General features: G+C 39.4%; 2 protein-coding genes across 2 annotated transcripts in view; one reads left to right on the top strand and one right to left on the bottom strand.

Moving 5' to 3' along the window:
• Window positions 1–7,364, bottom strand: part of CHP1 (calcineurin like EF-hand protein 1) — a 35,576-nt gene extending 28,212 nt beyond the window's left edge. Inside the window, exon 1 of the mRNA XM_010965165.3 lies at window positions 7,053–7,364. Coding sequence (XP_010963467.1) covers window positions 7,053–7,119 — 67 coding nt within the window. The 5' untranslated portion in view covers window positions 7,120–7,364. The remainder of the gene's footprint in view (window positions 1–7,052) is intronic.
• A 2,796-nt stretch (window positions 7,365–10,160) lies between these two features.
• The window catches only part of EXD1 (exonuclease 3'-5' domain containing 1), a 29,189-nt gene continuing 23,472 nt past the window's right edge, over window positions 10,161–15,877 (top strand). Inside the window, exons 1-2 of the mRNA XM_010965164.3 lie at window positions 10,161–10,303; window positions 14,735–14,803. Coding sequence (XP_010963466.2) covers window positions 10,171–10,303; window positions 14,735–14,803 — 202 coding nt within the window. The 5' untranslated portion in view covers window positions 10,161–10,170. The remainder of the gene's footprint in view (window positions 10,304–14,734; window positions 14,804–15,877) is intronic.

Here is a 15,877-nt window from a genome sequence, read left to right as displayed (position 1 = left end):
ACTTTCAGCTTTCAGTGCCCTGACTTAGAGGCCATGAAAATGCATGCCTTGATTAAAAACACATTCCTATTAATCAGTTTGATGTTTCAGGCTGGCACAGCTGAATAGGTAACACGAACTGAATAAAAGATGGGGATATGTCAAACAGATTGTATTTTAAAAATCTGGTTTACTCCTGCACCAAGCATTAATAGCTTTATCTTTTCACTCAGGACAGATCTTTGGGTAAAACATCACCACAGCCCTGGGTCAGCCTCTTCTCTGTGATTGCAAGGGCTCCATTGAGTTCCCAGTATAAGAATGGGCTCTAAGAAAGCAAATCAGGCAATTTGTAAAACAGTCGTGTTATCATCAGATGACATCTACAAGGAAGCTATTTTGCTCCTCATTTTGTATTAACTCAGGCACAAGCTGACAACTGATAGGAGATGATAACTACATGTACAATAAAATTTTGAAGATGCAAGAAGGAATTTCTGGTAAATGGTTTAGTCTTCTGGCAGATTGGAGGTAGGAGGGAAAAAAAAGTTATCAAAGGAGAAAAGACAACAGCCAAAAAGGGTGTGGCAAGTGTGGACTTTGTCCCAGGCGTACCTTCAGGGATAAAGGGGTGGCTGAGGTTGTTCTAACAGTTGTCCTCCTCCCTCAGCTCATGAAACAAAAATCCACTTGCAGTTTTAGGAACAATGGGAGCAAACAGATGGGCACGCACAAAGAAACAGGAAGTGAGTGGCCCAGAGCTAGGATGAGAGGACACACTGGGCGCAGCTGAGAATTCTTCAGCATCAGGTTTCACCCAGCTGGGCTCTGTTCTGGACTAGCTCTCAAAGCAGCACAAAGAGCAGAGAAGGAGGCAGAACCATCCCCAGACAGGGCAGAGCCAGCAGGGGTCCAGGCACTGAGGAAGCAGTTGTGGCCCTTCCTGCCAGCCAGGGGGGTGTGAGTAACTCAATATGCTCTCATGAGGGCCAAGCTGACAGACTGATTCTAATAACTGCACCATTGCTTACCAGTGACAGCTGAGAAAATGCGGTTGTGGGGTGAACTAGCTAAGCTGATGAGAGAAAAGTGCTTGGCAAAGTGTCTGGCACTTGGTAAGCACTCAGGTTAGCAATTATCATTATTATCCTTACATCGTGAGCCTGCAGGTACAATTTTACTGCTGCACTAATTATCTCCACCTTTCTCCTGACTCTGCCAGCCACAACCATTTTCTTCAGGAATCTGACCAGTTTACCCTGGCTTTGGCCTCGGACCTCAAAGACTGCTCTAGAACTAAAGTTCCCTTTAGTCTTAATAAAATAAGTAAGTTACAGAATGAGTAACTTTCCCAAAAGATTTTTTGAAAAGACAAAATTTGTTCACAATCTCAACACCACTGTTTTCATTTCTTCATATACCATCTAGTATCAGTCACTTGTGTACTCTATATAGTTGTAATAGCTTATTTTTCATTTATTAATTCATAACCTTTCTATATTGCTTTGGAGTCCTTTTTAATAACTGTGTAATATTTAGTCCAGTGCATCAGTTTTTAGTACTTAGAATACTATATACTTACGAGTACTTTTCTTTAACAAGGAAAACATTCAAATTGTATTTCTTTGTAGTTTTTTTAATTCGCAAAAATAATCTATGCACATGGTAAAAATGCAAATAGTACAAAAGCGTACATAATGAAAAGCCTCCCTAACAACAAAGTTCTCCAGTCTCCTTCGCCAGAGGGAAACACTATTACCAGTTTATGTGAATCCTTCTAGAAATTCCTTATGCATATGTAAGTATGTATAGTAATTTATAAAATTTTAAAACTGGAAGAAATGTCATCTAGCCCAACTCCTTCAACTAACAAGAGCCAACAGATACCTTTCTTACCTAGAACATCATCTGAAATAAATGGGCACTGAAATAGTATGATTTTTAAAATTTCCTCAAGTGAGTCCTCGTATGGCATTACACCCCATTTCAGAAAAAGAGATCAGTTTATGGTTGCTTGAGTTCACAATTCACCAATATGTTAAAAATAAATATCTAAATAAGTAGCCAAACCACCATAAAACTACTATCCTCCTGGACAAACTGGGCTGTATGGATATCAGTAGAGAAATGTACAACCAGATGCCAACTTTTAACACAACTCAATATGGTTATAACTCAATCTAGCTCCTAAATTTGTTTGTTTGTTTTTTGGGGGGAGGAGGTAATTAGGTTTTTATTTATTTACTTATTTTTAATGGAGGTACTGGGGATTCAACCCAGGACCTCATGCATACTAGGCACACACTCTACCACTGAGCTATACCCTCCCCTTCTAGCTCCTAAATTTCAGAACTAATGTTATAATGACATTGTTACAACAAGCTTTGTTAACAAACAAACAAGAAGAACTAGTATGAGAGGAGGAAAAAGCAAGCAGGCTTTAATTTAGGTGCTAAATCCACTGCGATAAAGAATGTAAAACAATCTCCAAGGTGTAGAGTTGAATAACTTCAAGTAGCAGAGAGGTATTGGAACTGCCACGAATGAAGGCAAGGCAAGTTTCCAGTAAGCCATCTTCCCCAGAAAGCACTAGGCTAGCAGCACAGGTGCCCCAAACCATTCTTGGTAACCCAAAGGAAGCCTCACGAGTTGACACTTACTCTCAGAAAACGCTGTGCACATGGGCATATCTTGAATGAAGCTATATTTTTCTCCACTGATGGGCAAATAATTAGTTCCTGTTGTTCAAAGATTACTTAAAAGACCCCACTAATCTTCCTGACTACAAACCTTTCTATCATCACTGCCTCGTGCTCAAAGACGGCATTTCAGAGAAATGCCAAGCACTAAGGAGGAAAACCAGAGTGAAAAATAAAAATTAAAGGGAGTAAGAAAGTTATTTTGACCTTGCTTTTATCTTAAATCTTAATGCAGAAGAACAGATTGGTAATCTAGGTAAAGTGTATATGTGTAACCATAGGTAACTCTAGATAAAAGATTGAGAAGTTGAAGCCTGCACCCCTAACTATTCTTCCTAAACACTCCACACCCCATTTCATGTTTCCCCTGGTAAGAGGACTTCAAGAGCTGGCCTATTTTCTCAGGAAATCTATAGGTTAAGAGAGACTTAAAAGACTTAACCCCCTCTCTCAAAAAACCCAAAACCCCAACTACCTTCTTCTAACTGGGGAAATTTGTATATGGACTGAAAGAGAGACAATATTTATAGAATTACTGTCAAATTTCCTAGGTGTGATAATAGTATTGTGGTTATGGAGGAAAAATCTCTATTCTCAGGAGATACATAAAGATTTAGGGGTGAAGAGTTCTGACAACTGCAACTTTCAAATGGCTCATCAAATATATACATATATCATTTATATTTATATATATATTTATATATACAAATAGACAAAGCAAATATAGCAAAATGTTAACAACTGTTGAATTAAGGTGGGTGGTATATAGTTATTCATTATACTACTTTAACTCTTCTATATATTTGAAATTTTTCATCATAAAAAGTTGGGAGGGAAAGCACAGAGCCTTACAAATCACCTCATCCAAAACTAGCTAAAGATGTTAGTTGCAGGGTCTTCCGTAATGACAGAACCTTCAGGCACCATGGTAATGCAGGTGAAGGCCATGCAGGCGGGTCCTGTATTCTGAGCCAGGAGCAGCCTGAAGTTGAACTTCCACTTACATTTTAGCCCAGGAAACCATTCTCAAGCAATTGCCTTTGTCAGGCTTGTGCTCTTGGTTGCAACTTCAGAGAAACCCACACTAGTTCTATATCACTACACCCTTTCAAACAAACAAAACCTCACCAGCCTGTAATACTTACTTCCCAAACCTGTTCAACACCTTCGCCGTACCACACGACACACACCAGAAGCTAGAGACTAAAAATAAATGAATTGGACTCTATTACTAACCAGTTGGCATGAATTGTTTCTCACAGACTATGTGGTTATTTTTTTTTAAGGTTTTAAGTAATTCACAGTCAAGTTATTGCCACACAGTTAAGTGAACTAAAGGTAGAGATTACAGAAACTCCCAAGCCACTTGTGACCTTCCTCCTAATAATGACTTTTATTCAAATAACTTTAATTTATGGAAATCCTGAAGTGTGAAAGAAGGTCATAGAACAAAATCAATATAGTAAATGTTTTATGCCAACACAAAGTGTTTTTAGACAGTGTTTTTTAAACTGTTAAAAATGTCAAGATTTTTACTTCTTTAAAAGTACTATTTTCTTAGAATTGAGAAAACATCTGTACTCGATTCCTAATTCAATATCCCCTGAAAATAGGAAAAGTGTAAAATGTGTCACTGCTCCAATTATATAGCCCCAGAAACAGGTTTTATAACTGGCATATGCAAATGGTATTTTCCCAATGAGATGATTGTTATCCCTGGTTCAAAATGATAATAGCTAATAATTCCCTGGTGCTCACTACACATCAGGCACTATTCTAAGAAGTTTATATAATTTATCTCATTTAATCCTCATTAAGAATCCTATAAAGTAGGTACTATTATTATTCCCATTTACAGATGATGAAACTGAGTCTTATGAGAAATTCTTACCTAGAATTACTTTTCCAGGCACTTAGAGATTAAATTTCAAATACTGGATAAACTCATCATATATGAATTCTAATCAATTTAGACTTAAGAATGCAAAGCTTTCATACTGAATCTAAAGTCAGTTTTCCTCAATTATGCTACATTTTCTTACTGGCAAAGGACGTAGTGAAATGTCTTATACTTGGTCTTAACTTGAAGTGTTTCTGATCGATAGTTCCCCAAACTTTTAATGAAACAAGAAGCAGAAGAAAATAGGACTATTTCACCACTCTACCCACTTGACCATTTTTAGTCCTCTAAACCTTTTGAATCATGCTGAGATGACTGCTTTAAAAATCAACTCTGCTGACGGGCACTAACTGGATGAACTGATGGTTCAACTCCCAGGGCAGAGGAATAACTGTATAGCAGGCCAGGAAAGAACACGCCTGGAAGCCACCCAAAATGCCCTGGGTTAATTTGTCCAAATCTAATCAATTCATGCATGTATTAAGGCCCAATTTCTGCCCTCCTCAAAGCCGGCTCACAAGGACTCTTCCCGAGTACTGAAGATGGGTGCCACATAATTTCAGGTAATTTTATGTCGTCATGCTAACCCTAACTTGTGGGCTTATCTCCAAGACCAGGTTGTGGGCATCTTCTGTCACCTTATGGTTTGAGTACCCAGTACAGTATTGAATATAGACACTGCAAAAATTCAGTAAGTACTTGTTTCATTAATGTTTCTGGCTCAATACATACATTTGCACTGGTTGTGGCCGAGAATCTCCCTCCAGCTTGATTAACTTTTTTTAGCAACTAGGAAAACAGTTCTGCAGGAATAATTCAGTTCCCACAAGTTACACAGTAAAATAACCCAGAGTCCTACAGCAATCCAGGCTCCTTTCATTTGGTCAAATGTAATAAAACCAGAATAGGATTACTGCTCCCTTCATCTTGAGGCAAAAATAGTTTTTTCTCATCCTCACTCTGGTTTACACTCCCTCATTATGTGACTTTTATTTTAAGCACGAATGCTTTAACTGTCACCTTAGACCTAAAGTAGTCCTTATATTTACCAGTGTGGCCAGAGGTCATAGCCTCAAAATGTAATAAAATGCTTGCTGAATCCAAACTGCCTATATTTCTACTCTTGGCGTCATAAGTCTAAGTCATAAAATGACCATAAGATAAGTGGCCAAACAACTACTGCACATTATAAAGAGCTAGCTACTTTCTGTCATTCATTCAAAATCATAAAGAGGACTGCATTGGTAGGCGGTGAGCTCACCATCGTTAAAGTCTTAATCGAGAGGCTTAATGGCCATAAGTTAGGAGATGCTGAAAGCCAATCTGTAAACCAGTCTGACAAGGGATGAGGCTAGATAACATCTTTCCAACTTGAAGATTCTAGAAAGTTGAACTTGTCAGAAAGCACAGGAGAGCATTTATCTCAGGCCACCACTGTCTCGAAATTCTGAGGTTCCCTCAGCACTCTTCAATATTATCTGCAAATGAACCACTGAGTTATTTACTGGCCATCTCATTATCAAAGACAGGCATCATGTAGAGTCAGAGCTCAGATGCTTACATAACTCATGTAAAACACAAAAGAGTCATAATGGATTACTGAGAAGAGAAAATACTGCATGCATTATCAAGGGCTACACAAATGTATCATGGTGTTTTAAAGGGCTTTTGAATTCCCAAAGCCCTGTTGCCCCTTTCAGGTTAATGAGGAAGAGACTGTTTATAATAAAAAAATGTTCCTAGTACAAATTCACACTGAGATTTTTTGGAGCACACCCAATTACCATAGCGACTGTATTAAGTACACCAGCACAGGAGAAATCAATATATCTGAAATTAGGACAGAAAGCATCCTCAGTGTAAATAAAAAACTGGTAGTCACAGTATCTGTGCTTTCTTTCCACAAGTTCAGAATGAAAAAAGTCTCGTACTCTCAAACCCTTGATTCTTTAAACGTCTCCCGGCACCAAGTCACGTCTTCCAAAGCCTTACTATACCATCTTACTTTCTGGATTTATTTTCCCAGTTGTGGCAAGCATTTGTTCGATTTCCCACAGTTGTCAGAGGCTTTTAGTCATTGCCCAGAAATGTCACAGGAACGAATTATGATTTCTATAGGATCCATCCAGAGTTCCTGAATTTGAGGTTGGTGCGACGAAAAATAAAGCAAAAGAGTTCTGGGACTTTCAACAGCAAGGGAAGGAGAAAAAAGCGGGATCACTGACCTACGAGTGATCATGACTCCCGCCTTCGAGGAGAACAACCTCACAAGAGTCAGAGCCCCTCTCTGGGTAGCTGTTGCTGTAAGAACAGGTCCTCCAGTTCTTATCCCCGAAGCTCCAGCGCTGGAGGCTGCCCAGGACCCCGGCAACGTTAGGGCGCCCCAGCTCCAGACCTCAGCGACAGCCGTCCTCCTCGGTCCTGAGGCCAGCCAGAGGCGCCCGGCCGCGTTCCCACCCCCTACCCGAACTCACAGCCAGTCTCCTTCTTGATCTCCTCGAGCTCTTCGTCCCGCAGTAACGTGGAGGCCCGAGACCCCATTACCGAGCCAGGAGCTCCTGCGGGAGCAGGGGCGCGTGAAGCGACAGCAGCAGCGGAGAGGGAGGGAAGAAGGGGAGGAAGGGCCAGGGGTCGAGAAGGGAGAGGGCAGCGTTTCTACTGCGGACTAGGATGGGAAGCCAGGGGTGGCGCGCGGTAGAGGGCGGCCCGGACGCCCAACCAATTGGGAGCGAGGCTGCGCCCGGCGCAGAAGTCGACGTCGACGCTCCTAGCTCCAGCCCCCGAATGAATCAGCCCAGCTCCCGGCCGAGTATCGCTAAAGACGGACCACGCCCCGGAACCATGATGCCACCGGCCTTAAATGGGCAATGCCACTCTGGCCCCAGCGACCGCAATTAAAAGGGAAACGCCATTGACCCACCGTTTTACAACACACTGACCTGCAGCAGGGGCCAACCCGTTTCTCACAGAACTCTAACTTTAGAAATCCCACCCTACGGTTGGCACGGATTAAGGCGAGAAACAATAAAAAGAGATAGACAAAACGTCGCTTGGGGAAACTAGGATGCGTTTCCTGAGAACTGCATTCTGGGAGTTGCACCTCCTCATTTTTCCTGGTGGCTTTCTCTCCTCCTGACAACAGGAGGCGCTCGGGAGCCAGACTCGGGGCCGCGCGCTCATTGGCTCCTTGGGAAACAGCCAGATCCTCTCTTTCAACCCAACCGGCGTCCTCTCTGTAGTGTGGGTGCCCAGCGATGCGTACTTTTCGCTACTTTGCTTTCGGTACTGTCTTTTGATAACCGCCACGGCGGGCTTCGAACTCCCCGAAAGTTCTTAACAGCAGTCCCTCTTTTTTGAGTTCAAGACTGAAGCTTAAGGAACTCACCATTTGGCGGAAATAGAGACAACATTTCCCAAACTTCCTTTGGGAGAGAAAAAAGTCCCTAAGGGCGGAGGAGGGTGACTTTATAGCGTATGGCCCGCCGTTTATTTGAAATTTCTTATTTTAAATTAGTACACTCTCTCAGGTGAACCAGTTCTTCCACTGTGACTTCAATTGCCTTTACCTCCCGCCCCCAAACGTGTCGAGTGTTACTTTGTACAGAACCAGTTTGATACACGGAAGAACCAAATTCTGACCGCTATCACTTGGTGCCTAAGCATTAGAAGACTGTCTCAGCAAGTGGCACAAATCAACTTAGGTTACTAGTTTTAAGCTTTACCTAAAGTTTTGACTGCTTAGCATGAGATGGAGGTTCTAGACTCACTGAATTGTCTTCGTGAATTGATTTGCTCTTGTCTGACCTAATGATATCTGCCTTCATAAGCAAAGTGTGACATTTTGTACATGCCTGCCTAGGCCACAGGAGCTTCTTTTTAATCCTGAGGGTATGAAAATGGTAGAAAAACCTTCGATGTCAGCGATATGAATCTCCATTATCTACCTGCCTTGAAACCCCTCTCTAGATCCTGACCTTGTTCATTCCTAATCTTGAATCTTATCTTTTGCAGCTGTCCTCACTCAAGACTTTTTTGCTTTGTGTTAATGTTTTTCTGATTTACTTTAACATTTCTTAAATTTCCTTATTGTCCAAGCATTTCACAAAATTACGTATCTTTTAAAAATACAAATTTTTACCCCTATTATGGGCAGGTTTTTCCAGTTTTCTGTTCTTTTTTCTGTAAAATTTTCTCTTTTGCCTGTTGGATTGACTTGAACGAAGAATGATTTTCTCAGGCACTCTGTTTTATGTTCTCTCTGGATACAACACTTGGTTTTGCACTAGACTGCACACATCCTCCATTAGGGGCCTGGTCTAGTTAAGGTTTCATTACCTTCTAGCTGTGTGACTTTGGGCAGGTGTCTTAAATCTTTAAGCCTCAGTTTCTATATTTGTAAATTAGGTAATTGTTGTAGGCAACAAATAATATTTGTGAGAGCACTTGCTAGCCCTTAAAGTATAAGTTTTTTATCTGAGTTAAAAATGCTGTGTAACTTCTTACCTTCTTTCTAGTTTAGTTGGTCCTTAGTGATTTGGTCAGTGTTGTATAGTTAAAGTAAATTACAAAATTCACTAGTTGATTATTCCTAGTGTGGCAAAGGCAAGCCACTTTTAAATTTAAACCTCCTTAGAAGAACATTTATCTGAGGTTCTAAATGCAAAGACATCCAAATAACAGGATTGTTCTAAAAGATAGATTTTAAAAAAGAATTCGTATTTTGAATTACAGTATTACACTAAAGAATATAAGGGCATTCTTTATAAGAGCAATATAAAGAACGTAGCTATGAATGATAGTTATTTCTGCAAGGTAAAGTTTTTTCTTTGTACATTTATGCATTGTTATTTTTACGAGCATGCATCATTTTTACAAAAACAGTTGAATTTTACAAAACCAGCATGTGGCATGTGGCAGTTTAATCTGTCAGACTGCGCATGACTGGTTGGTGACACTACAGCAGCCCAGTCCCTGAGCTGTGGCCAGGGTGGAGTGGAATGGTCCCTGCAGTGACTTGGCAGCTGGATTGGTAATGTGTAAATTATGATCATTCTAAATCACTTATTCTTTGGTTGGTAACAATGCAAACTCTGGAAATGTGACAAATATAGGAGAGGTTAAGTCCCAGACATTTCTGGGTAAACAGTTCATTGCAACATGTGTTGGCAAGTGTTTTCAGTATCAATTTTTTACATTTGCTCTTTTAGTTTTGCTGGTTGGTGTTAAAAAGATTTATGTACATGCAATTAAAAAGCCTCTAAATGTTCTGCCAGTTCCATTCAGCTAAGGAAGGAAAGGTGGTATTAGCCCATTTTATAGACAAAGAAGTCAAGCCCACCTTGCCCGAAGATTTATAGTTTTCACTTTCCCACGTATAAGAGTAGGTGCTTGCAATGATCCTTTACTTATTATCATTCTAAAAAGATAAGCAAAATTGAATTACTCTCATATTTTTATTTTTCTTGTCCCAGGTGTAGGGAAAGGAAAAAAACCCATTCCACCCAAAATATTTTTAAAATAATAGATCTCTTTTATTTTCAAGTGCTTGGATACTTAAAGATTATCTGAAGACTGCTCCTGGAGTCAGACAGCATGGATCCCAGCAGTGACTACCATTTCCTCAACCAGATTTTGTGGAGAAGAGTGAAACTCACATTGGTTTGTGGCATCTTTGAGGGAGTGCTTCAGCATGTGGACCCTAACAAGATTGTTGTCCTGAAGAAAGGTTGCATTTTATTTCTCACAATCTTCTGCCTTTTACAAGATTAATAACTGAGTTTGGGTGATGGATCTGGGCTCCCTTAGCAACTGGGAGAGCAGCAGCATTCCTATTTTAGGGGAAGGGTGGGAGGAAGATTAGAATGCAGTTTTCCCTAATAGAGCAACATGGCTGCATATGCTGGCTTGTCCCACTTTTGTACTTTTATTAACATGATAGTGGACATTTTCAATATATAGCATTTTTTTAAATTGCCTACTTCTTTTAATTTCTCTCAATATGCACTTTAAAATTAAAAATAACCACTCTATAGATAGAATTGCTTTTGGCTTCAACAGACAAATTCACAAAGCCAGTAAGGGGTTAATTTTTCTCATGCAAAAAGAGGTCCAGAGGTAGGCTGCTGAGGGATAGTGCAGTGGCTCAAAGATGCCAGGAGTGATCAGGTGTCTTGTGCTCCTGCTCTTACATCTCAGTGATCATCTATCATCCTCGTGGTCACAAGGCAACCTCTACACCTCCCAGCTTCATTTCCAGTTCATTTATAAAGGATACGTTTCGGAAACTGCCAAATGGAAGAGATTTATAGGCCAGGTATGTGGAAAGGGGCTCAGAGTTTCTACTTTCTCTGGAAGAAAGGTGGACTACCCTTTCAGCTCCTCCATGTGTTAAAGCTCCAATATAATCTTTATTCAGCTAGAATATTGACCTGCTAGAGTAATTGTTTTCCTGGCATGGTAAGTTTCAAGTTCATAATTGAAACGTGTAGATGGCATTTGAGAGATTAGTGTTATTATTAAGCCATATTATGTGTTAAAATAGACTTTTGTGGGCTAGGATGGGACTATGCCAGGTTTTTTTCAATATTAATACACTGGATAATCATTAATTGAGTTTTATATCCCAGGCACCGTGCTGGGTACCAGGGATGTGGATAAGAATAACATGATCTCTGTCCTCAAAAAACTTAGTCTAGTAAGTAGACACATAAACAAATAGAAAGATATAATGCAGATATAGAGGGATGCATAAGGTACTATGGAAACACAAAATTTCAGCTTATTTAGATCTGAGAGTGGTAGGGTTAGGACAGTGGGGAAGGCTTCCCAAAGAAGGAATTGATGGTGGAACTGTATAAAGTGTTAGGTGTAACTTCATAGGATTTAACTGGATGTGGAATGAGAGGCAGGTTGTTATATGCCAGTGGTTCTCAGACTTTATCTGTGCATCAGAATCACCTGGAAGACTTGTTAGAACACAGATTGCTGACCACACCCCCTCACAAGAGTTTCTTGATTCTTAAGGTCTGGGGTGGGGCTCAAGAATTTGCAATCTAACAAGTTTTCAGGTGATGCTGATGCTGTGCTTGGGAACCACGCTTTGAGAAAACCATTGTTTTAGGGAGAAGTAGCAGCATGTGCAAAAATATAGAGACATGCAAACTTGCATTCAGAAAACCTAAGTAAATTTCAGTGTGAGGATGTGGTGAGAGACAAGGCTGGAAAAGGGAAGTAGGCACAGGACAGATCAGAAGGACCTTACATATCATAACATTTGGATACTTCTGAAAGCAAAGAGGAACAATCTGAAATATTTTAAAGTAGCGGTCATAGTTTTTCAGATTAGTTGCCTGAAATTTTTAACGTTGTGTTAATTAGGAACCATACTCATTAGATGCTAGAAACAGATTCACTTCTGGTGGCTTAAACAAATTAGGAGTTTATTATCTCATATAAAAGAAGGCAGATATCCCAGAGCTACTGTGACTGTCTCCAGAGTTGTCAGGAACCCAGGATTCTTTATCCTTCTGCAGTACCATCTTTACCACATGGTGTCAAACCTCAAGCTCATATGATAGCTGGTAGAATTATAGACAGGAGGAAGAAGAAGGATGGGGGGCTTTGGGAGTGGGGGAGGATATTCCTCCCAGCAGAGTCAGTCCTTTTAAAGACATGTCCTGGAAATCCAATAGACCACATCTCTGCAGGGAGACTAAGCACATGGTTAGCCTGAATCAGTGGCATTGAGTAAACAACAATCAGTAAATGCCACATGCTTGTTCAACAGAGTATTCAGTTCAGATGAGATATTTTGGTGTATTTCTCTCTAGTCTTTAATTACACAGATTTAATACAGTTGACATAAGTTGAGTATCTCATACATACTCTTTTTTCAGTTAACATTATAGCAAACATTTTCTCATGTTATTTAAAACTTCAATTTAATGGCTAAACATTTTAAAGCAAAAAGCTTAAAAACTTTAAAAATATTTATTATATTTTATAATTATAAATCACAGTAAATTATAATTATAAAATAATTTTATACTTGTGTATTTCATAATTTATAAAGTATGACAAATTACAATTATAAAATACAATTTAATATTTGCTATATTTTATAATTATTTTCTTACGAACAGTTCATAGAAGTGAAATTACTGGATCAAAGTTTTAGATATTTTACATATTTTTGATACATATTTCAAAATAGTTTTCAAAAAGGGTTGTGCCTTTTTACTTTGCTCCTAATAATGTGTGAGTGAATTACAGTAAATAATCTAGCCTTGGATTTTTTTAAAAATGCAGATATGTAGCTTTCCTCAGTTTTTGCTAGCATTATAGGCAAAAGTGATATTTCTTTTGGTGTGTTTTAAAAAATATTCCTAGAGGTTGAACATATTTCTTTATCCTTGTTTAATAATTTTTTGTACTATTTGGACAAAACAGGGGTTGACATCACTATGACAGCAGTGTGAGGGAAGGTTTGAAGTAGGTAGAACCTAGAGACAAGAAGAGACAGGGAACTATTAAGATAATCAAGGGAGCCAATAAAGAGAAAAGGATGGAAGTCAGAGCTAAAGCTTGACAAGGAACGGAGAAGAGAAGACAGATTCTAGAAATGCTTAGGGAGAGGGGTAGTAACCTAGTAATCAATTAGGTAGTCAAAGAGCAATGGAAAATGACTCCTACACTGATGACTCAGATTAGGTATATAGTACTGTTATTGTTAGAAAGGGGAAGAGGAACTGGTTTGTTGGTTACTGGGAGAAGATAATGATTTCAGTTTGAAAATCTTGCAGTAGGTCTGCTATTAGTTGAAAATGAGAGTGGAGCTCAGAGAAATAATCCATACTGGAGAAATAATGGATATGAGGACAGCTAGGAAGTGGATGTGATCATACATACATATAAGGAAAATGGATGAAGAACATAATTCTAGGGACTACGGATGTGAAAGAGGCAAGAGTGGTGGTAGAGGCAGCTAAGGAGACCAGAAGGAGCAAACCAGGGACAGTGGAACACTGGTTACAAGATGCATATTAAAATCACTGAGACCCTCCATTAAAAAAAAAAAGTGAGGAGGTGGGTAGAGCTCAGTGGCAGAGCATGTGCTTAGCATGCACAGGGTCCTGGGTTCAATCCCCAGTACCTCCATTAAAAAAATAAATTAAAAATAAAAGTAAAATCACTGAGACGTAGGTTTGAATCCTGACTGTCTTTTACTAGCAATATGACCTTGAGCAAGTTATTCAAACTTTCTGAGCCTCAGATTCTTCCATAATGGAAATAATGATATGCCTATCTCATTATGTTACTGGAGAATTAAACGTAGGCAGATGATTAGCATGGTGCCTGGGACAGAGTGAGTGCTCAGTATGATGTCTCTAAGTAATTAGCAGGAAGAGAAATAAACACTCAGAGTGTCCTGTAATCCAAAGAAGAAAGGAGAGAACAGTATTGTCAAAAGATGCAAGGGAGCCAAGTATGATAAGACTGTAAACTTTTTCTGGGATTTGACAAATAGGCAGGTGGTGATCTTTGACCTCAGTAAGAACATACTCAGTGGATTAGTGTGGGTGAAACTCAATTATTTTGGATTGCTGAGAGGTATGGAAATATACAGCTGCTGTAAGCACATCCATCTAGAAAAAAATGACACCATATTGTAGCCATGACATATAAGCTTCTAACTCCCTTATCTACTCACAGAAGAGCCTGTAATTGGGCCAGGAGTTGGATTGTTGTCCCTGACGATTAATATTTTGAGCATGCAGCATGCTATAAAGCAGGGTGTGGACTCTAGAGGTAGTCAGCTGCCTTAAATTTTTTTTCTGGATTTAGGTGGACTAAAAATCAGTAGAAATATAATACATAGATAGTCCTTAGTCCCAAAGGCCTTAGAATATTCTTGGAAGAAGTTTAAATACTTCTACCCTTTTAGTTTCTTTTGGACCATCCTGGAGTTCCCTCTGTTCTTTATACTACTTGTTTCAAGGATCTACTTTATAATTCACTGTTGACTCTCTATTCCTTGGGGAAAATAATTTGGGGATTTTTTATAAAACTCAGATTTGGGAATTTTTGAGAGGCATTTTTCTTATAGTTTTAGGGAATGTTACTCTTTATTAACCAAATGAATTGTCTCCTGTAACAGTGAAGAATGTGGAGACCGGTCGAAGTGTCCCAGGAGTGAAGATGTTTTTTGGACATGAGATTGTGAATGGTGAGAGCTGTATGTCCCCTGAATACTGGTATTGGGATTTGCAATAGCAGTAAACTCACTGCTCTGCCTCATTCCAATATGTGGGGGAAACCCCCACAAAATGAGATGTTATCTTGCATTTATGAACTCTTAAAGTTGGTATTGGAGAACTGACCCTTATCTTACTGTTTTGCTAGGTACTATGAGCAGAACAGTCTTAGAGAATTTTAATCATCTTGATTTTACAATGTGAGGGCTGCTGGTGCTCATTTCTAGAAACTCAGCTAGCAGGCAGAATTGGGAATCTGAACAGAAAGGAAATGTCTTGCTCAGCAAGTGAGTTTGTCACCACAGGTGTGGGGATTTTGGGAATTGCAGGAAGCAGCCCTGTTCTTTATCTCTGCCAGCAAAAACCATTTAGCAAGACTATGTCCAAAGGTTTCCCTAAAGGACTAGATATTGAAGTTCATCTTATCAGTGTGCTTCAGACAAGCCAAGTGGGATAAGAGAAAGGGTTGGGAGCAGATGTGTTGTTGCTTTCAGGAACTCAAAAAGGAAACCCTCCTACACTATAGTGGGAATGTAATTTGATGCAGCCACTATGGAAAACAGTATGGAGATTCCTTAAAAAACTAAAAATAGGCTTGCCATATGATCCAGCAATCCCACTCATGGGCATATATCCAGAGAAAATTCTAATTTGAAAAGATACATGCACCCCAATCTGTATTGCAGCACTATTTACAATAGCCAGGACATAGAGGCAACCTAAATGTCCATCGACAGACAAAGAAGTTGTGTTATATATACAGTGGGCTACTACTCAGCCATAAAAAAGAATGAAATAGTGCCATTTGCAGCAACATGGATGGACCTAGAGATTGTCACTAAGTGAAATAAGTCAGACAGAGAAAGACAAATATCACATGATATCATTTATATGTAGAATCTAAAGAAATGGTAGAAATGAACCTATTTACAAAACTGAAACAGACTCACAGACGTAGGAAACAAACTTATGGCTACCAGCGGGGAAAGGAAGGGAAGGGATAAATTGGGAATTTGGGATTACAGATGGAAACTACTATATATAAA

Source organism: Camelus bactrianus, chromosome 6 (assembly GCF_048773025.1).
Source record: "Camelus bactrianus isolate YW-2024 breed Bactrian camel chromosome 6, ASM4877302v1, whole genome shotgun sequence".
Lineage (NCBI taxonomy): Eukaryota > Metazoa > Chordata > Mammalia > Artiodactyla > Camelidae > Camelus > Camelus bactrianus.
This window is presented reverse-complemented; position numbering and strand designations above follow the sequence as displayed.